The 20,785-nt window shown below is 32.7% G+C and overlaps 4 protein-coding genes and 1 non-coding gene across 9 annotated transcripts; 4 read left to right on the top strand and 1 right to left on the bottom strand.

The window, feature by feature from the left end:
- Positions 1 to 222: 222 nt before the first annotated feature.
- On the top strand, positions 223 to 3,113 carry LOC105640195 (ubiquitin-like modifier-activating enzyme 5; the record flags this gene model as incomplete). The annotated part of the gene is given in 9 exon segments (XM_020681874.3): positions 223 to 375; positions 630 to 666; positions 1,145 to 1,227; positions 1,424 to 1,498; positions 1,717 to 1,791; positions 1,986 to 2,072; positions 2,190 to 2,305; positions 2,423 to 2,469; positions 2,768 to 3,113. Coding segments are annotated over 9 exon segments (804 nt in total), but the record flags the coding sequence as incomplete, so codon positions are not given.
- A 98-nt stretch (positions 3,114 to 3,211) lies between these two features.
- Positions 3,212 to 5,974, bottom strand: LOC105640194 (Cytidine/deoxycytidylate deaminase family protein). Of its 3 annotated transcripts, none has more exons than XR_016318495.1 (9): positions 5,637 to 5,974; positions 5,413 to 5,488; positions 5,216 to 5,255; positions 4,806 to 4,864; positions 4,698 to 4,735; positions 4,409 to 4,472; positions 4,186 to 4,239; positions 3,451 to 3,548; positions 3,212 to 3,357 (listed from the first exon to the last, which is right to left on the bottom strand). XR_016318495.1 is itself a non-coding variant. In XM_012224440.4 (9 exons), the coding sequence occupies exons 1-9, from the start codon at positions 5,822 to 5,824 to the stop codon at positions 3,301 to 3,303; spliced, it is 678 nt and encodes a 225-aa protein (XP_012079830.1). In that variant the 5' UTR covers positions 5,825 to 5,969; the 3' UTR covers positions 3,212 to 3,300. The 3 variants fall into 3 exon arrangements, 2 of the variants coding, with proteins under 2 accessions (XP_012079830.1, XP_089571641.1); XM_012224440.4 differs by having other exon boundaries at positions 3,451 to 3,552; positions 5,637 to 5,969; XM_089715515.1 differs by lacking the exon at positions 5,216 to 5,255 and having other exon boundaries at positions 3,451 to 3,552; positions 5,417 to 5,488; positions 5,637 to 5,871.
- Positions 5,975 to 7,104: 1,130 nt separating this feature from the next.
- Positions 7,105 to 7,185, top strand: TRNAL-AAG (transfer RNA leucine (anticodon AAG)). The gene has a single exon. It is a non-coding gene; the product is annotated as a tRNA-Leu (tRNA).
- A 2,411-nt stretch (positions 7,186 to 9,596) lies between these two features.
- Positions 9,597 to 10,549, top strand: LOC105640193 (SHOOT GRAVITROPISM-like protein). Its single transcript, XM_012224439.3, has one exon. The coding sequence runs from the start codon at positions 9,636 to 9,638 to the stop codon at positions 10,194 to 10,196; it is 561 nt and encodes a 186-aa protein (XP_012079829.1). The 5' UTR covers positions 9,597 to 9,635; the 3' UTR covers positions 10,197 to 10,549.
- Positions 10,550 to 16,736: 6,187 nt separating this feature from the next.
- LOC105648797 (coiled coil protein) lies at positions 16,737 to 20,780 on the top strand. Of its 3 annotated transcripts, none has more exons than XM_020685094.3 (7): positions 16,737 to 17,294; positions 17,451 to 17,577; positions 17,823 to 18,147; positions 18,269 to 18,339; positions 18,991 to 19,036; positions 19,260 to 19,681; positions 20,402 to 20,780. In XM_020685094.3, the coding sequence occupies exons 1-7, from the start codon at positions 17,005 to 17,007 to the stop codon at positions 20,444 to 20,446; spliced, it is 1,326 nt and encodes a 441-aa protein (XP_020540753.1). In that variant the 5' UTR covers positions 16,737 to 17,004; the 3' UTR covers positions 20,447 to 20,780. The 3 variants fall into 3 exon arrangements, with proteins under 3 accessions (XP_020540753.1, XP_020540751.1, XP_012090697.1); XM_020685092.3 differs by having other exon boundaries at positions 16,738 to 17,294; positions 18,982 to 19,036; XM_012235307.4 differs by having other exon boundaries at positions 16,742 to 17,294; positions 18,982 to 19,036; positions 20,351 to 20,780.
- The last annotated feature ends 5 nt before the right edge of the window (positions 20,781 to 20,785 follow it).

The following is a 20,785-nucleotide window of genomic DNA, read 5'->3' as shown; positions in this document are numbered from 1 at the left end:
ATAGTTTTCCTGAAAGATAACTTTCACTCTAACTTGCACATGTGCACCATCCCCTTTTGATTGGGGAGGGGATGAAGAAGGGTAGGCCCATTTGTCTTTTATGCTTGTGAATAGTTTGGTTCTATTAGGTCAATACAATCTCAGAAGAAGATTGCTTTCTATTTTTCTGAATTTCTACTATTATTCTGCTGACTGTATTTTCATTGGATCTTTTCTATTCAGAGCTATACGCTGAACATCACAACAGTTCAAGGATTTGAAACCTTCATGTCAAGTTTAAAAAATAAATCATTTCGATCAAGTAAAGAAGGTAGTGGAGTAGATCTTGTTTTAAGCTGTGTGGATAACTATGAAGCAAGGATGGCTGTTAACCAGGTGAAGAACACTGTTGTAGCACCATAGTTTTTTTTCTTTTCATTTGTTTTTCATGACAGATGCCACTGCCAGGTCTGATGGCCTTTTCCAAATGTAAAGATTTTCATCCTGATATTATTATTTTTATCCTTGTGCTGCATTATCTGATGATCATTTATGAATTATAATTTAAGGCTGGTATTTTCTTTTTGGGGATGCCAAAAATTCTTTTAAATATTCTAAATGTCTTGGAATGCTTCTATTGTCATATGCAGGCTTGTAATGAATTGAATCAAACGTGGATGGAGTCTGGTAATGACATTACTCTTGCTTGTTGTTTAAATCTTTGTGGAAGAAATTATTTTGACTTACTATAGTCTTCTTCTAATGTTTACAATTATGTTTCATAAAATGGTCTTAGATGTATGCTTCTTGGCATATTCTGATCTGGTGGGTTATGGATGTACTTGATTTTGAAAAATGAGAAGTTTTGAAGGAATTGTATGGTTTCTTGGCTATAGCATGAACTACTCTATCAATGAACTTCTAGTACTTTTTTCAATTGTATTCATTGACAATGTGTTCAACAGAATGAAAGTTATAGTTCTCAAATTTGTTTGCAGGCATGCAATAGGTTTATGCTTCAAACTAGATTTACAAGATCCAGTTACATATGCATTATTTTTTGGATTCTTTGAGGGCTTACATTTAGTGTTTGAATTATTGGGTATTTCGGCTCTCTCCTTCTTGGCACCTGTTCATGAATTTAAAAGAAGATATCTATTGGCAGGTGTATCTGAAGATGCCGTCTCAGGTCATATACAACTGTTGATTCCTGGAGAAACTGCTTGTTTTGCATGTGCACCTCCCCTGGTATGTTCTTTCACTTTTTGGATTTTGACTATACTTAAGGATCTTTTAATGTAGCTTTGAAATTTCTTTAATGCTTTTTTGGTTTGCAAGTTTACATAACTATTCTTTTTCCTACTGTATTATTTTCTGGTGTCCTGAAGATTAATATATGGTTGTTTAATAACAAAATGTGAAGATGGCATTGTACTTCTTTTAGGTTGTAGCATCTGGTATAGATGAGCGCACACTCAAGCGGGAGGGAGTTTGTGCAGCATCTTTGCCTACCACAATGGTAATTTCTTCACGGCCTTTTAAACTGCTCTTATTCTAGAAGTACATGGTTCTCTCTTATGTGCCTGAATAGGAATAGAGAAAGTAGCCAAAGAAACCTTAAAGATTTTGTGGCTACTAGTGTGGTGGTGCATAACCAGTTGAGTAGGACATTATGTTGCTGAAGTTGTTGCCTACGAACTGATGTTCTAATTTCCAGTGATATGAATCGAATTTCAGGGAGTTGTTGCAGGGCTTTTGGTACAAAACACACTAAAGCACTTGTTACAGTTTGGAATTGTATCCCCATACCTGGTAAATTCAATGTTAACCCTTTCTGTCATTGATTTGTTCAATTCTTGTTTAAATAGTACTTTGCCTGAATTTAATAAATTTTTATGGAAGTTTATATATTCTTTGTTATGTTATTTTCTTGGGAAACGTCGGTAGTTACATGTTCATCAGGTTGTCTAGTTTTGACAGGTTCTGGCTTTATTTGTTTGTTGCAGGGATACAATTCTCTTAAAGATTACTTCCCAACCATGGAAATGAGACCAAATCCTCAATGTTCAAATGCTGCTTGTTTGGAGCGTCAGGTATCAAATTCAGAAGTGCTTTGATGATTCAGAAGCAGTTGTTTTCTTGAAATCTAAATATTTGATGCATTTTGATTTTTTCCCACCCTAATTATATGAACTGTGATTATTGTACAGAAAGAGTACATCCTTGCAAAGCCAGCTAGGGATGCTGCAGCTAAAGCAAAGATGGAGGCAGAAGCACTATTAGTTACGGAAATCACACTTCATGCAGATAATGAATGGAACATAAGGTAACGCTGATAAAGACACTAGTTCACATCAATTCTCTTCTCTTCTTCTTTATGTTATATTTGTTTCTGGGAACTTGGGAACCAAATTTTGTTGAAACTTTTTCCTGGCATCCTCAGTGTTGTGGATGATAGCGAGCTGGAAGGGACAGACGCCACAAGTTCAGGTGATCCTTAAAGTTTGTCTTCCATTTTTATTATCACTTGCTACAAAATATATAAATGGATAGATGCCAAACTTTTGTTTTGCAAACATAGTCCATGCAAAAGTTAGATGGCAAATATTTTCACCAAGGGAACTGTTAAAGCAGATGACGCAGCTTGTGTAGAAACAGTCGTAATTTTTGTATTATACATTAAAAAGATAATTTTATCTTCATGATTGAAAACTATAACTGGAGAATATTCCTCCCTCCTAAACTAGTATGGTGATATTTTCTTCTCCATCTTTGTCAATTTTTGCAGATGCTCTTCCAGAAGGTCTTGCACGTGAGCTCCCAAGTGCGGATGAGTCCCCGGCTGCTGAAACAGCTACAACTCCAATTGACGACCTCGAAGAACTTCGGAAGCAACTTGAAGCCCTTAATGCACCATAAAGCATATGTAGCATTGAGAAGAAACTAGGTTTCAAGAAGATAAGGCAATCGATTTCTTTAGAGTTAAAAAAGGTCCATTTTTTTTTTTTGTTACTTTTTGTCTCCCTAGATAAATATATCAAACGGGAACGAAGCTTTTTCTGGGTTTGAGAAATCATTTGAAGTGATTTTGTATTTCAAGGTCCGGATATTAATAAAATACATTTTTATCTTAATTTAGATTTTGAACAGTTTATTTTAGGATTTTTTTATTAATTAATGGAAACAAAGAACCATCATTCAATTACTTGGCTGTGAACAAAAGCACCACGGATGAAGTTAAATGAGTACGAGCTTATATTCAATAGTCCACAGTGATACAAACAACAATAAGCTTAATGAATAAACAAAATCTGTCATTAACTAAAGATCTTCAAACTTGATCAAAATTTGGTCCATTTGGGGCTGATGTTTCCTGACCTGCAATGATAAAGTAGATAGGCACATGGAAACAGACTGAGGAGGGAAAGAAAATCAGAGAACAGGTAAGCTGGGCAGGTTTTTGCAACTTACTTTGACACCAGCCATAGATAGGAGCTTATGTGAAGCAATGTACGCTGTGTCAGAATTACTCGAGTTCTTCTCCACAAAATATATTACTTCAGATACACCTGACTGAAAGAAAGTAGGTAAATCATATAGCAATTATTACCCATAAATTAAGAGAGGAGGTTCAACTGGAAACAAGAACAATTGCCTTCTGGACCGCAAAAGAGACCCCATTTGTAAGTTTCAATTGGAATTTATAGTTTTAAGATTTCTTCTAAGTGCTTGTGTCCATGGATATAAAAAAAATACACCAATTATCAGAGTTATTAGATCTCAAAGATGGGGCTTTGTGTTAATATTAATAGGTCCTACAAGATCCAATATATTTTCCTATTTAGGTAATCATATGATATATGGATCTCCTAATGGGTTTTGAGTAGGTTTATGTTAGTCTCCTAGTCACTATAAATAATAGGCATAGAGAAAATTAACTGCATATTTCATGTTTTCTTATGTCAGCAAAATCCATTCAGTGTGAAATAATGTATTAGTATTAAACTAATATTTCCAATGGCTGGATACTGATTGAGCAAAAACAGTTATTTTGAACTAATTTCCTGATAAACACTAAATGGAAACGGAGAATTCATTTTCTTTTCATTGTCGTGTAGGAAAAAATCAGGACCATACTAGTGAGGTTTAACCCATGCTTTCTTATCTGGATTTACAAATATAGTATAAAAAACATGATCGTCAAACCTGAATGATTATCTTGGCACATTCATTGCAGGGGAACATGGTCACGTAAAGCTTCTGCAAAAATTATGAAAAAAAAAAAGAAATTTTCTTAATTATTTTGGTTTCAATTTCAAACATCCACATTCTGAACTGAATTCTGGAAAATCTAAATAATGAGAGAAGCACAGAGAAAGTGCAACAAGAAAGTAGATATGAGACGAATGAAATTGTAGCCATTTCTAACCTGCCCGGCAGCAGAAGCATGGTTTCTGTTCAGGATAGCATTAACTTCAGCATGACAAACATAACTGCAATAGATGGCTAGATGTACGAGTGATGTACCAGAGATATTCATAACATATAGAATGGAGACAAAAAAAAAAAAAAGCATAAAACATTAAAGCGCTAGAACGTGATGCCAGATACAGGACACGAACTATTGATGAAGAAAAAACATACATGTATATACGCTTATACATCTGTGGAAAGAACATATATTCATGTTAAGAAGTTAGTAAAAGCATAGCACTTACGGATACTTTGTCTCCAGAGGATTCCCAGTTTTAGATTTCTGAAACATAGAAGCAGAGGCTTAGTAGAAGTAATTCTATTGTGAAATAAGAAACTTATCAAATCCTAACCTTTGCCCAAGGAAGTTTGTCATCTGAGCAACCTCTGGGAAATCCATTATAGCCAATGCCTAAGCCAAGTAATTAGTACGAGTCAAGTATAGCAGCTGCAAATTCACGAATACTAGACTATCAACATGATCAGAAATATAAGTTTAAGCAACTGATCACTATTTCCAATTGACTTGCTTGTGGTATTTTCATCACTATGGCAAGTGTTGACATATAGACGAAGTAAGAGTTTGGTACCTAAATTACCAATACATTGCATGGTTGCAGTCACTTCAAAGAAGATAAGGCAATGTATGCATATAACTACATTAACATTGTCTTACTTAGAAGAAAAATTGCAAGATTCATCTTATACAAACAATAGCACCGCCATGTTGTTAGATGCAAATTTCACACGCTAGTGACCTTACCAAGAATTACGCCATTTTGACTAACTAAGCATGCACCAACCTGCAACTCCAATGCACAATCGAAGGAAGTGTTAGCTATCTCAAACTACTAATGTCTAATTAATTTACAGTTACAGTTGCTTGTTCTAATAAAGGAGACTTGATCCCAATTACAATTATCTTAAGTACAAAAAGAATTAAAAGAATCAGAAAATGACCTGCCTGTTAGGATCTTTTGATCTTTCAGCTGATAGAAACGCAATAGCCATAAAATAATCGTCCCACGACAAATATCTGAAGTAAAGTGAAATGGAAAGAAAACATAAAGGTTTTTAGAATTGTGAAAAGAAAAATAGTGAAACCTCTCATCTCTGCTGAAATTTTTGCGACTTGACTAGTAAACAGCAAAGTAACGTTCAATTAATTGAGAAATCTGACTAACTCTTTCCGTTTGGAAGGATCAAACGGGCTCTGAGACGAGCGTTTCTTTGAAATGACACCATTTCCAGATGGATCGATCGGGACAAACCGCTTTTTGTGGTTGAAGAACAAGGAACGAACCACAAGTGCAGATGTTAATGCAACGAAGATCGTTGCTGTCGAGACAAGAACAAGCTCTCGAGAAGTCATAAAGTTTGGCAACTGAGAAAACGCGGCAAAAGCCGACAAACTGCTTTCTGTTTCGCGAGAAAATTTGCTCGAAGATAAATGAAAAAAGGAAGTAGCGGGAAAATAAGCAAAAGGAAAGGGTAGTATGCGGGAAGAGATTCCATTTCCAGCGCGTGGCAGAGAACACCTCAGATCCGAGTTTTGGCGTGATCAAATTAGCAATACGGGTCAAATATCTCTACGAATTGATCGGCCCACGGGCCATGGCCTACCCGGGTCCTATCCCTCTCCCCCCTATGTCCACTTGTCCTTTGAGCACTGTTTTTCAAAGAAAGGAATCACGACCCTACAATTACTTTTTTGGCCTCATTATTAATACTACGAAATTCTTTACAGCCATATAATAGTCAGACTGAAATTCTGAGCATAAAAAGGAAAAAAGACAATGAGAAGTCATTAAATTTTTATTATTGTTCTACTTATGATAATGATAAAAATATTCTTGGACCAGCTTATCTTGCGGAAATCAAATCCACTCCAAACGATTTCAAATACACATTCTTCACATTGATCTAATGCAAAGAAAGTCTTACAATCTATTTTACAAAATTCTTTACTTTTTAATCACAAACTTCCAACAAACGTTGAATTGAAATTGAGGGTTACATTCTTACATAGAAATAATGGAACCAATAGACAATAGTACATTGCATGTTACATATTTCATATTTGGAAGGGGAAATGTTAGGTCTTGTATGGACCAGATAACCCTCCATGGATAGGTTTCTTTTATGCAAAAAATGGCTAGGGCACTTTAAGGAGAGGCACTTTTTAGCTCAAAAATGGGACCCTAAAAGAAAAAAAAAAATGCCCAAAAACTTAGTTGGAGTCCATGATATAAAATGATTGTCCTGAAGTGATCTCCATTAACACCACAAATGGGTGGGTGATTTAGGCAGGCAGTGAAGCTAGGACTAAGACTAGAGCATGCATAAACTTCCAAAGCCTTCTAAAACTTTTCACATGCCCCATGCCCCCCTTAACTGCTACAAAAGCTCTGCCATTTAAATGGAACCTTTCCCATGTTTTTTCAGTTGCAGTGTCTTTAGACCAGTCTAATCGTGCAAATTGACTATTTTATGAACAGACACATTCATAATTGGTTAATTAGAAATGGATTATGACAATGAAATTCTGGGCCAAATGGAAAAAAAGCATTTCTGGTTCAGTGAGCCTGTTTGGGCCTGTGTTTGACCATTAAATTTGTGTATTTAGTTTATACCAAAAAAGCCAAATATTAGGTGGAGATGGCCGAGTTGGTCTAAGGCGCCAGATTAAGGTTCTGGTCCGAAAGGGCGTGGGTTCAAATCCCACTCTCCACAACAATAACATTAATCATTTTTCTGATTTCTTATCTAAAAAACATAATTCTATCACCTTATTGTAAATAAATGCAATTATTAAACTTATTAATAGTGTTTACGTATAATGCTTTTTGTCAGTTTATATATTTTCCATATTCATATATTTAAATTATATTGTAGATAAAGTTTCAAATCATTTCAAAGATATAAATATTAAAGTTCTTGAAAAAGAATATATTTATAATTTTAATTATCCATTATAAAATGGCTTTTGTCTTGATTACGGGAGCGATATATATTTTCATGGATATTTTTATTATTAAATTTTTTTCGCATGTAAATAGAAAGTGGTAAAAAAAATCAAATTAATAAAAATGTTAGATTAAAAGTTGAAATTTATAATTCATAATCCAAAAGTCCATTGTAAGACCACCGATTAAAATTATATTAAATTTATGTTTTTTTTAAAAAAATGTGTGTGTAGAAATAATCTAAAAAGTGAATCAAAAACTCCCAAAATTTGAGAAAGTGTTGCTCTCATGTCATCAGTTCACTTTTACTTTCATTTGTGAGTTTGACTTGTTTTTGAGTTAGAGGCCCAACTGCTCTTCTTTCGTATCCATTTTATTTGTTGCTATCTTAAAAGTTTGACACTACCATAAAATATTTATATATTTAACCTTTTATGAATGCAATCTTGTCCATAACAACACATCTACTTGATAAAATCAACCCTCGCACATGCATAAAGTCTGCACAGAATCTTCACTTGCAGCACCATCTCGTCCCCATTTTCTCCCTTTTTGTAATATTTATCTTCCTTCAATCATCCTTCCTCAAGAATTTTATATATATAATAAGCTTCTCCAGAGTGTGTATATATACCTTTTTAGCTAACTTTCAATTCAGTATTTTATACTCTGGTAAGCCGTAACGAAATACAACATAATCAAATACATTTAAGTTATAAATCGGTAAAAAAGTAAAAATTGAATTGATATTAAAAAATCAATACTGACTAACTAATTAATTAGCTTTTCATAATCTTGATATTTTAGCTATATAGCGTTGTATTCTATTTCGGCTTAAAATTAAAATATGAATATATTAAATCATATTGATGAAAAATGCAAAATAGAATTATTTGCAATTTACAAAATTTGTTTAAAAATGAGTTTATAAAAGTGACATAAACCTAAGATTTGAAATATTATATAGTTGAAATGCAACAATAATACAACTTTTGAGAGTTAAACCGATGGAGATTCCTAAGCACAAAAAATTTGTTTCTCTTGCAAGACGATCAAGGATTAAGAAAAGCCTTTCATCACAAAGTGGTCACAGATGAACGGCCCAAGAGGGAGAGTCAGTACCCACAATCATGGTCAGCCAAAGCAGTGTGGCCATCCCACGTGCCGACTCTGCCCAGAGCGTGAGTTGCTGAGTTAGAAAGTGGACAACTTTTTTTCTATTGAGGGCCCGACAACCTTAGCCCTACCATAAAGTTTAAATCCATGTCCAAAGCACCCAATTTTTTTTTCTCTTTTGATTTTTTTTTAATAAATAAATAATTTAATAAAAAAGCCTAACCTTCTAAACAACACTTCGCGCACGTGCGAGTCTAATTATTACACTCCCACACCTCTCCTCCATCCTCATCTCCCCTAATAATAAAAAAGGGATTATCAAGTCAATAATAAAATAACAAAATTAAAAAGACGATGAAAAAGGAGAGACAAACACTTCGCTACAACACAAAAAAGCTACTCATAGCTTAATAACGTGATCCGTTATTTTTTCATGTTCCTTTTGGATTATTCAACGGATTTCTTAACCTCTCCAAAACACCATTTATTAATCAGTAAAAATGCATTAAATTTTTGGATGAGAAATTTAAAATCTAAAATCATCTGTTAAATAATTTTTATCTAATCAATAAGGTATTAATTAAGTAATAAACGATAATTTAAAAGTAAGATACAAATTTGATTCCGAAAAAGTACAAACCTTAACATGTATATTAAATCTAAAAGATAAACAAAAATTGATTTTATGAATGAAAATGAATCCTGTAATTTTAATTTAATTTATATTTCGATTTTAGTTGTTCTTGATGATAATTTTATCTGAAAAGGAGTTTATTCATAGCTTAATGATTTTAATAGATTTAAATTTCTAATTGAATTTTAGTTTTTGCCCGATTTTTATATTTTTTTTTTAACCAAACCTTTTAAAATATATATAATTTTAAACCAAACTGTGGGTTGGTCTCTGGCGAGAATTGTGGGAAGATAAAAAAGGGTATTATTGTCATGCATCATAGTTGAAGGTAGTTAGGTCATTTTGCATGGAAGCCATGGGCTAAATGGTAATTTGGTCTAGTATAAGTTTTTATATAAGGCACCGTTCTTTGCCACCTTAACAGTTCCCTAGCTAGATAGAGTTTAAATAAACATCTTCTCTCCTTAATGGAAGAGGATGATCAGAGAGAGTTACAGCTGCTTCCCTCACAAAACTCTATAGCTTCTTCTTCTTGTTCATATACACACATGTCGTCTCGGCCGCTGGATTCATCTTCGTTGAGGTATCGAACACCGGCGAATAATACTACGGTGTCTGATCATCGTCATCATCATCAGCGTCAATTTGGAGGGCCATCACTAGACTTGCAATTATCAATCAGTCTTAGCCCAATCCAGGCTCCATCTAACTGTGTTTTAACAGGTCCCATTTGTGATTTCAGTGACGGGAAAACGGAAACGAGTTGCGTGGAGGCGTTGAAATGGCAAGCGGCGGAGCAAATTCGATTGGCAGCCATTGAAAAAGCTTATGCAGAAAGAGTGAGAGAGCTGACAAGGAGAGAGATGGAGTTGGCACAATCGGAGTTCGCAAAGGCAAGACATATGTGGCAAAGAGCAAGAGAAGAAGTTGAAAAAGCTGAAAGAATGAAACAAAAAGCGACAAGGCAGATAGATTCTACGTGCATGGAGATCACTTGCCAATCTTGCAGGCAAAGGTTTAAGCCTTAAACGATAATAATAATAATAATCAGAATATGCTTAATTATTAATTATCTTTATATAATCAAGATTGAGATTTGAAAACCATTGAAGACAAGCTTATCGATGAGGGAGAATGAGATTAATCTAGCTAGAGCCAAGTTGTTGAGTTTTTGAATATTTGGGTATTGGATTCCTTCTTTATTTTTCCTTCATCAATAACAGAGAAGAGAAGGAGATAAAGATGAAAAAGGACACAGCATAAGTGGGCATGGAAAAAGCTTGCAATGCCCATATTTTGTTTTTTCAATTTCCATCATTGTTGATGATATGTGTGATTATTAATAATAATTATAACAAGAATTTATTTGAAACCAGAAAAATTGTTTTGAAGCTGCTGGAATCTGAAAATTTTTAAAGGAATATCGATTTAATTAATACTTGAAGAATCAAATTAAATTATTAAGAAAACAATCCTCTTGGCAATCATCATTGATTTACCAGTAATTTTAATTAGCTAACTGATGAAATCATTAGGTATCATTGTGTATCATGCTGTAAATTTCTCTTCGTATCATTTTTTTTTCGGTACATCTGCAATTTCTTTTTTTTTTTTTTTTTTTTTGATGGATGAGATTGTTATAATCTGAACCTCCCAAGTATTATATTATGTATTCTACCATGCATATAATTTTTGGTTAATCACATAAATGTACTTGATTAGGATATATATATATATATAACAAATGATCATTGCATGATAAGCGGCAGAAGAAATTGAAAATTAAATATTTTTGAATATACAGGTTTAGGGTAAATGATAAAAAAAAGATCAAACATTTGGTTGAATTGTAATTACTGCCCGGTTTAAAAAAAAAATTGTCAGTTGTAATTTTTGATCTTGATCATATCAATTGCTGTTAAACTTGGAATAATTAGAGGGTATCTGAGACTTGAATTTTCCTTTTCCTTTCTTATGATTTCCTTTCTTATGATTGAAAATGTGACTGTTTCCAATTATGCCAAAGCAATGAGAAGATTCAAAATTTTTTCTTCTTTTTATTTTTAAATTTAATAAATTTTAGAATATAATTAATATTTTTTTGGTGTTGTATTACACTTAAATATACTTTATACATCAAAGGCAAATATATATATATATATAGGTTTTTTTTATATAAAATATGTATTATATTGCCATGTTAAATATGTTTTTTTTTTTAATTAAGTTATGTATATAATTGACAAAATCAAAAAAAAAAATATATAGTCCAAAATATATATGGATTTTTATGGTAATCCACCTTTTTCTTTATCAACTGCGTAAAGGAATTAATTATAATCATCATGTCAAACATATAAGAAACTTGGAACATTTGAAAAAAATCTTTAAATAATTGCGGCTTAACAGATTAAGTTCACACATTGCAATATTCATTTTTTTTTTTTAAATGTAATTCTCAAATCCTATACACATAAAAGACAAACAGAAAGGAAATATTGTAATACTATTAATTATATATATATATTATTGTTTTTTTTTTTATTCTTTTATATTGTAATCAGATGGTACTGCATAAATTTAATTTCATTTATTGTGTATAATCGATAGTCTAATTAATATATATACCTTAGCCGGTGGGAATGTTGAGATGAAGGGGAAAAAAAAAGAAAGAAAAGAAAAGAAAACCTAATTAGATAGGCTGCCAAAGCCATATCTGTCAACAATCAATATGAAAGCAAGACTGCTGAACCGACTAACCCAGATTCTTATCCTAATTGACTGGACAATCAAAAGCTGAATTAGCAAGAATCACAAAGTGATTAATCTAAATTTATATTTTGATATTTTACAAATACTCATAAAAATTAATCAAGTGCCTATGGAGTTTCTTAAATTTAGAATAATCAACCCAAAGAACAAATACCAATATATATATATATATATATATATAACCCGGAAATGAAAAATAATATGATGGGTCAACCTGAAGCCTGGCACAGTCAAGTTCAGAACCTTGATATTGATAGAAAGGCAAATGAATCGAAACAAAAAACAAGAAAATTCATCAGGAACAAGACACTTAAGAATAGCTGCATCCACTTGTATTCAACTTGTTAACTTTTGCTGATGATAAACACAACACCCACTATCCATGTCTGGGATCCAACACAAAAGACGCATTTTTGGATAGGATATATATCTATATACAAGGAAGAATAGTAATTCCTCTTTCAAGAACATTATTATTAGCTTGATTTGCCAGCAACCTCCAAACATATAATGAGATCAAATACCGTTAATCTGTCATGGGGGTTGCCTCCAATAATACATTGCATGACACTTTGATTCTTTCTTTTGCTTAGGTCAAGACATAATCTAGTGGGGGCAGAGTATCTTCAAGTTTCAAAAAATTATTAGGTCCTTTATGAAAACTACATTTGCCAACAACACTTAAAGAAAGAGAACTTGAGAAGAAATAAAGTTAATCCTAATCTATTAGTGTCCAGCCGCATCCTTAATTAATTTGGTTCAGAATCTTTATAATTAAGCTTACACCCTAATTAATTAAAAGAAAACCTTTATCTTGTCTGTGCAATAAAAACCCATTTGCCATAACCTGACAAAGACATCAAGACCACTTTTTATAAGCTTTTTCATGCTTAAAGCCTTAAATTACGAACCCTATTATTGCCTTCTAATGATCAAAATCTCAAAGATGTACATTTTTTGATTAGAGGTACTGGAATCGAGTCGAGTCGAGTCTTGTGGGTTCGAAAGCTGATAACATATAATCTAATTAAGTGGTATAAAATGAGGGATGAAGCCAATGATGGAAGTGTACAATTAATATCTTTGGGGCTGGAAACTAACAAAAAAACTATTTATTGAGTGTATCCTAATTGAGTTGCATAATTAAATGATAATCATACTAATCAGAAACCGTACTCCGACATATGGCCACTTGAATTATGGGGGAAGGGGTCTTGTCTTGTATCTTTTATTTGGATACAATCAGAGAAAGAATTGCAAGAGCTATCACTCTACCATAAAGTTGATAACCAAAGATAAAGTTGTAGGACATAGTTGCTGATGAGCCATCAAACTAGTCATTATGACAAAACCTTAACATTTGTCTTTTCAGATTGTCCACATATTATCATTAACCGATACTGTATTTCTACTGCAGAAATTCTGATGTAGATTTGTCAGAATCATATATCCAACACTTCAATTCCATTGTAAAGAGGACTCCCCAGTCTCCCCCTTATCCCCATTCCCATACATTTGTGTCTATATATGTCCCCCATACAAGGTTTTCTCTCAACCTACCTGTTCCTGAAATTGACAGCTCTATTCAATCAATTCATAGCTGATAAGCATCCCATATTTAGTTTTCTTGCCATAATTTTTTTGGGTTAAGTTATGAAATCTTTAATTACTTAGCACTTGGCAGCATTTTTCGCACGACAAGTGCTTGTTCAGTAGTGCAGGAGATCATCAGGATGCATTATTTTGAGCTAACTTTGACATTGGTGATCCATTACATTATTACATCTGGAAAAGAATATTTATTCTGGATTCCTACAAAAAGACAGTGCCAATCATTTATAGTTAAATTTTGGAAGCAAGCAATGAGGAACTATTAGAATTAAGAGGGGGACAAAAAATGGTGGAGTTCGTATCTTGTCATGTGAGAATTCATTCATTGGTAGTTAATTATAATAAGGTAAATTTCCCAAAACAAGACTGCTCTTCACCATCCTTTTCATGGTAAAAACAAGACCCCATTTTATTATATATATTTTTATGTCAAGATATTGAATGTTTGAAGATATATATATGTATATATATATTGTTGGTCACTCAAGTCATATCCAAACCAATCAAAAGGAGAAAAGGCAACTCACTTTTATATGCTTGGAAAGATAAATTAGTTCATGGTGGGACTCGAACTCTTGGACTCACACCATGTGTGGAAATGTGATTCACACTATTATTGCATTACATGACTGGCTAGCAGAAAGGGTGATGAAGCTTTTATCTTTTTCAATAATTAAAATTGAAAAGGAAAAATTTGCAAAATAGAGCTCATCATATATATAGATTCTTTCATTTTTCATTTGCAGCACTGACATCAGAGGAAAAAGAAGTGTTGAAAATAGACTATGTTGATCTAATCACTGCTGTGTATTATTTTACCATCTAACATATTACCAGCAGATTGCTAGAAACTACCTTTTTGTCAAAAAATTTTCTCTTCAGAGCAGGAAAAGCTAAAATTATGATCCTTACTGCAGCTAGATGATGCTCCTTGTTTTGTTTTATTAACTTACCAATTCACTGGGAAAAATACAAATAAAACGGTAACAATCTCTTAAAATAATTTTTTCTTATTGATTTGGTATATATATATATACACACACACACACGTAGTTTCATACATTATGTGTAGATAAGTCTTATCTGATGATGATGGAAAGAGCTCTAAAAAAAAATCTAGCCGCTCTCTTTTTCTCTTCCAAAACCTAAAAGCTCTTTTTTCTTAGCTCTCATTGGTGGTCACCCATTTTTATTCTTTTTTTATTTATTTTCTTGCAACTAATCCTTAGATATGTATACAGATCTGATTTATTGTCGCTCAATTATGGAGATTATCATCACCCATATTTTGGAATTTTATTCTCAGATCTAATTTTAAGTTATTATTGTCACGTGATTTTGTCGAACGTTTTTTTCTTATTTTGAATAGTTATACAGAAAGAGGTACAGATCTCCAAAAGAAATTTGAAGGTAATCAGATTCTTGTAAAAAGACCATTGAATCGAAAAGTGGCTATAAATAGCCACCAAGTGGAACAAGCGATCGCCGATGGTACAAATATTATACTTTGTCAATTCGATTAGATACTTCAAATCAATATTGTTTTTTTTTATTCTTTGTATAAATGGTTTATTATTAGATTTCAGATACAAAAATATAGAAACATATTGATCCGTATCCAATATCTATATAGAGTTTTCTTTTAATAAAATTTCTAATTTGATTTATTTAAAAAAAAAAAAGTCTTATCCGATGACGAAGATAATGACTTATATCTTAGCTTGAATAGTAAGTTGTAATTTGCATATAAATCAGAATTTAGGTCTTGCAATGTTATTAAATTATGCTGTAGTAATTCCTAATTTAAAATTTTTCATTTAATTAAACACATTGATTTCATATTATTGCAAAGTGAAAGGCATTCAAGAAGCAATTTATTTTTTTGTTACTTAACAAAAAAAAATAAAAAATAAAAAAAATCAGTGGTTACTATTAAAAAACTAAAACTGTAAAACACCTCGACTTAACAGAATTTGCTAATATGATTGTATATATATAAACACACACAATTGTAAGAATGGATCAAAATAAAATCATGACCAAGTATACTATGTGAGTACTGTTGTGTGATTGCTCAGAGAATATATATATAGATATTGAAAAGATTTATTTTTATATAAGACAATGTAAATGTTGTAAGAACTATAATTAAAGATTGAATTTGTAGGAGAATACTTTGGATTCCAACCATAAACAATTGTCAAAAACAAATTAACTATAGTATATTAAATATTGAATTAACAAAAACAAAAAAGCAACACCGACATCTTTTAATTAGGAGATAACTCTCAAGTTAAAACTTAATTAAAGCTTAAACCAATATACTGATACCCTGCCGTTTTGGTTACAACAAATAAATGCAAGAGAGGAACCAAAAAACACTAAAAATTTAATTCTTTTTGGTTAAATAAATTCATAAAATTAAAAAAATAAACAAAATACCATGTAAGTATCTTTTAGATTTTTTCTAATAATATTTTTATGACTTTCTAATATCATGAGAAACTTATATATAAGCTAACTGTGAATGATAAAACTTACAATTTTTGAATTACAGATATATTTTTTGTAGTATACTCACATCCACTATATAAATACACAATCACATTGATAATACTATTGGTTTATGAATATTTAATTAATAAAATTTGCTGAGATATTGAAGTAAAATTAATAATTATACAGCAAATTTAAGTATACATACAATCAAAGAGCATTAAAAAATTATAAAAAAGAAATAAAAAGACTCAAAAAATTATTAAAATAAAATAAAATACTAAACAAATATGAAATGCCCTATTTCTCATCGTTTGAGCTTTTATACATAATATAGATGGTTGATTGGCATTTGACAAAACGGCATTACCTTCTCTAATTTCTCACTTGGTATCACATCATCGATTTAGTATTAGTAAATGATTGGACCATTGAACTACTAATTTCCTATAATTGCCACTGCTAAAAGGACTTCAAGTGTGCAAACTAAAAAAATAATAAAAAAAGGAATAATTTTCGAGTTTCCTTGCATTCAGATTTCATTAATGGATGAATAATACTTTTTTTTTTTTTCGATAATTGCCTGAAATGCAGTAACCTAACTATCCCTGGATCTATTGTGCTGCTACGGTCTGTCGTTTCGTAGAAAGAATGACTCCTCATTAATAGTAATCATGTTCGTCCCTCACTACTCAAAAGAACGTTTACCTCATATGACCCTCGTTTGATATGTTCCTGACAATCTATCTACAAGCGCTTCTCAGAGAATACGGCACACTTTTACGCAAGTATTTAGTCTACGACTTTTCGTTTAGTGAATGAAGACTGGCTCTATTTTCCGTAAGCAGAATTCATAAATATCAATTCCCAGTTACAGAGCTCAAATCTGCAAATCTGTGATAGAAGCTATTGATCATTAGCATAGCTAACCCTAACCCTAATACCAAAATCAGCTCAATGAAACAAAAGTTCAATAACGCAAATAAAATTGACAATAATAAGAAGTGTGAATTCGAGTTTTGCAACGTTTGCAAGTTGAATCACGATCAAGGACAGCGCCATAAGTACTATCCAAGCCACAAAAAGTCCCTCTCTGTTTTTCTCTCTCGATTTCAGAGAAAGATCTCCGACATTCAGTTCTTTCTCAAAAACCCTAGCGTCCTCGGCCCTGAGCACGCCTCTCACAATCGCTTCTGGTGCGTCGTCTGCGATGTTGATGTTGGCGAGATAGGCAGCTCCTTTGCTTGGTGAGGGTTTGAATTGCTCTGCATCAAGCTAGAATTTTACTTCATTGTTTGTTTAATTAATTTATTTAAAGCTGTTGTCACTATTTTTTCTTATTGTTCAATGAAAAGTTTCCTTAATTATTTTGTTCTTTTTTTCCCTTTCCTTTTAAAAACCAGTGCTAATGCAATAAAACATCTGTCAAGTGCGGATCATGTGAAGAATTTGAAGCACTTCCTGTGGAAATATGGCGGTGGTATGGATTGTTTGGACACTTTCCGAATTTTGGAAGCTGATGTTGCTAAGGTAGACATTTTCATTTGTTCAAAGATCAAATGGCTGTTAAATTATGGTTGCAAGGAATTTCTGTGGTTTTACTACTAATGGTTTGGCTGTTGAAAGGCTTTATAAGTGGAAAGAAAATATTCCTTGATACTTATGAAGAATTCTGTTTTACCATCCAAATGACGAGAGAAGAAATAGTTACGTAATTCTATGAAGTTAAGAGACAGAATAGTTTATTGATTCATCCTCAATTTTTCGAATTGCAGTGGGAGAAGAAGTGCAAATTGTTGGAGAATGAAGCTGCAGCGTCCACTGGTGGATCTCACACGGTCCAAGTTGGACCTTCAAATGATATCCGAAATGAACTCGATGATAAAAATATAATTAACTTCAAAAATAATAACTTTAACCCACTTAAATCAAATCTTTCAAATGGTGTTGTGCCTTTACAGTATTATACGAATGAGAATCAGATATCTTCAAGACTTTCAGCAGTTACAGAGGCTAGGTCATTTGCATATGATGCAGTCTCTTCTATGCCTGTGGATGCATCTTCTGGTGCAAGTTTATGGAATTCAAACGATATAACAGGTATGGAGTAATTTGTTTTTGTGATCTCTCTTTTGTTTGATGAACTAATTTATTTTCATATATCATGATTTTTTCATGGGGTTTAGACTCAATAATGTTGTTTTGTATCTGTATTGTGCAGTTAACTGCAATGGCCAACAGCCTCTCCCTTGTAAGAATGTAATATCCTCCTTTGATCTCAGTGATAGAAGGGTGAGTTGGGTCCTTCAGACCTTCCTCTGGGAATTTTATTTGCTTCCAAAATTCGATATTCATTTCTTATCTTTGCAACTTTTTTGCTGGTGGCTAAATTTTCATACTGCTCTTTGTTATAGCATACATATTTTTCCTTGGTTTTTAATAATTTATTGTGGCATGTTCAAGATTAACAGTTGGGTTCATCAGAATGTAATTTGCAGCTTTTATGGTATATGGATGGCAATATTTTTCAATTTATGCATTGTTTCTTTAATTTCCATCAACAAGTGCCTGCTACACTATGGCTGATATATTATCTAACAAGGTGATATAGGGGCCTCCAGGTTTTTGGACCACATTTTTTTTTGTTTGGATGGTTCTTTGTGGCATAAAGAGATACTTTGGTTTATAATGTTAGTATTAATTTTCTAACATTCACATGAGAGTTAAGTGCGTGCATGTATATATGTATATATATAGAGATATATATATATATATATATATATATATATATATATATATATACATGTTATACATTTAAAATTGTTGATTTTTATATTGATAGCTGTTGACTTGTGCAAACAATTGCATGTTATCTTTTCTGCATGCTTGTGGAGTTCAAAAAAAAAAAAAAAGGTGATTGTTTTTTTGGTATAGCTGTGCCAGGGTTACCAATGTGGAGGATTGGTAAATGGAGCAAACAGTTCACAGGGTAATCATCTTTGACTATTCTTCATTTCCTTTTTCTTCTTTGTCTTCGTCATCCCCTTCACTTCCTTGTGTTCATCTCTCTCTTCCCATTTTCTTAAGCTACTCATTGATGTATCATATACCATTTTACTGGTGTAATTTGGAAAGATGGTGCGTGTGAAATTTGGAGTGTCTTAGCGTGGTGTTTCATGAAGGCAACCCTCATCGTCTAATTATCTTGTCAGGTTCACGTGATATCACTCAAATTTCTACCATACCTCCTGAAAAGTCTGGACAAAATGTGCATAGTGGAGCAATTCCTCCTTGGTTTGATATAACTGAAGAAAATCAGCAAAATGTTCAATTAAAACCAATCTCATCCAGCTCTCTCTACCATTCAAACAAGCCTGGGAAAAAATTAAATCCAAAGAGGGTGGGAGCTGCTTGGGCTGAAAGGAGAAAAATTGAGCTGGAGATGGAGAAGAGAGGTGAAATTGTCAAGAGTGATTCTGATGCTAACTGGCTACCCAATTTTGGTAGAGTTTGGCAATCAGGTAGTAGAAAGGAATCAAGAAAAGAATTTGAGAAGGAGAAACAAAAATTACCGAAGATTGAAAGGCATTCCGAGATGCCTATTACAGTACAGCCTTATGTCAGTAAAAGAATGGTAAGCACCATTCTTGTGTAATATGTTGTGTGAAATTCCATATTTTTCTTTTCATGCTAGTATAGTTTGAAGATTATTGAAATCTATACTAGTTTCATGATGCCAACTATATTGCATTGCATTACTTTTCACTACACTACCGTCTGCTTCTGTAGATAGAGGCACCAATTTATGCATAAGCTACTAAAGGGACTCACACCTGCTGTTTTTTCAAGTTTTGAAATGCAATCGATTGGGTTCTGTTATGGGGATCCTCTGTGTGAGCCAGCAATAATCAGAAACTGAGCATTACATTGTATGCCATTGTTAAATGTTCATTTGCAATGCTTCTGATCGGGTGGCTGTTGGAAGTTCAATTGCCATTTCTTCTAGACGGGTTTCCTTCGGCTACTAGATGCTTGTATTGGCAATGCTCAAGTTTGCACTATATAAAAAAACATGTGTGTTCATGTAGTTTATAGGTTCTACGTCATAAGGAACTTAATCCATCGTGCTGATAAGAGTCCCACTAGTTTGGGTTGATATGCCAGATAAAAGTATTTTGCTTCTTAGATTGACAATGTTGTATTTAGTTTTGGCATCAATTGTAATTCATTTGTGAAACTCTGTTTAGTGTTGGGTTTACAGAAATGAATTTACTTAACCTTACACATCTTTTCTTGAACACAGCGAAGGGATGCAAGTGAATGATGGTCTGAAATAATGATGATTGTACTGCAGATGAATGATGGTGGTGATGATAGACACGTTGAGAGGTCAATATGAACATTCTTCTTCCATTTCCCCTCAACTTCAAGTTTCAAACAAACTGTGCTGGATGTTGCTGTTGAAGGTGAAGGGGTTATTGACAAACTTTGGTCCTGAATGGTGAATGAGCTGTTGAGTTTATGCTGTAATCATGACAATAGTAGATAAGTAGATATGGGTTGTCGATGTTCGTCAATGTGCTGAAATGAAAATATACCAAGTCGCATGTTAGTGGAGGTGATTGGTGTTTTTTTTTCCCCTCACATGTTGCAATTCATCGACGCAGGATATAAATGCAATGACTGCATTCTGTGTACTTAATGAAATGGCAATATATTTCTCCATATACAAATGTTA

Source organism: Jatropha curcas, chromosome 10 (assembly GCF_041381405.1).
Source record: "Jatropha curcas cultivar XTBG-Jc1 chromosome 10, XTBG_Jcur_1.0, whole genome shotgun sequence".
Taxonomy (NCBI): Eukaryota; Viridiplantae; Streptophyta; class Magnoliopsida; order Malpighiales; family Euphorbiaceae; genus Jatropha; species Jatropha curcas.
The sequence above is the reverse complement of the archived record's forward strand: the minus strand, read 5'-3'. Positions and strand labels throughout refer to the sequence as shown.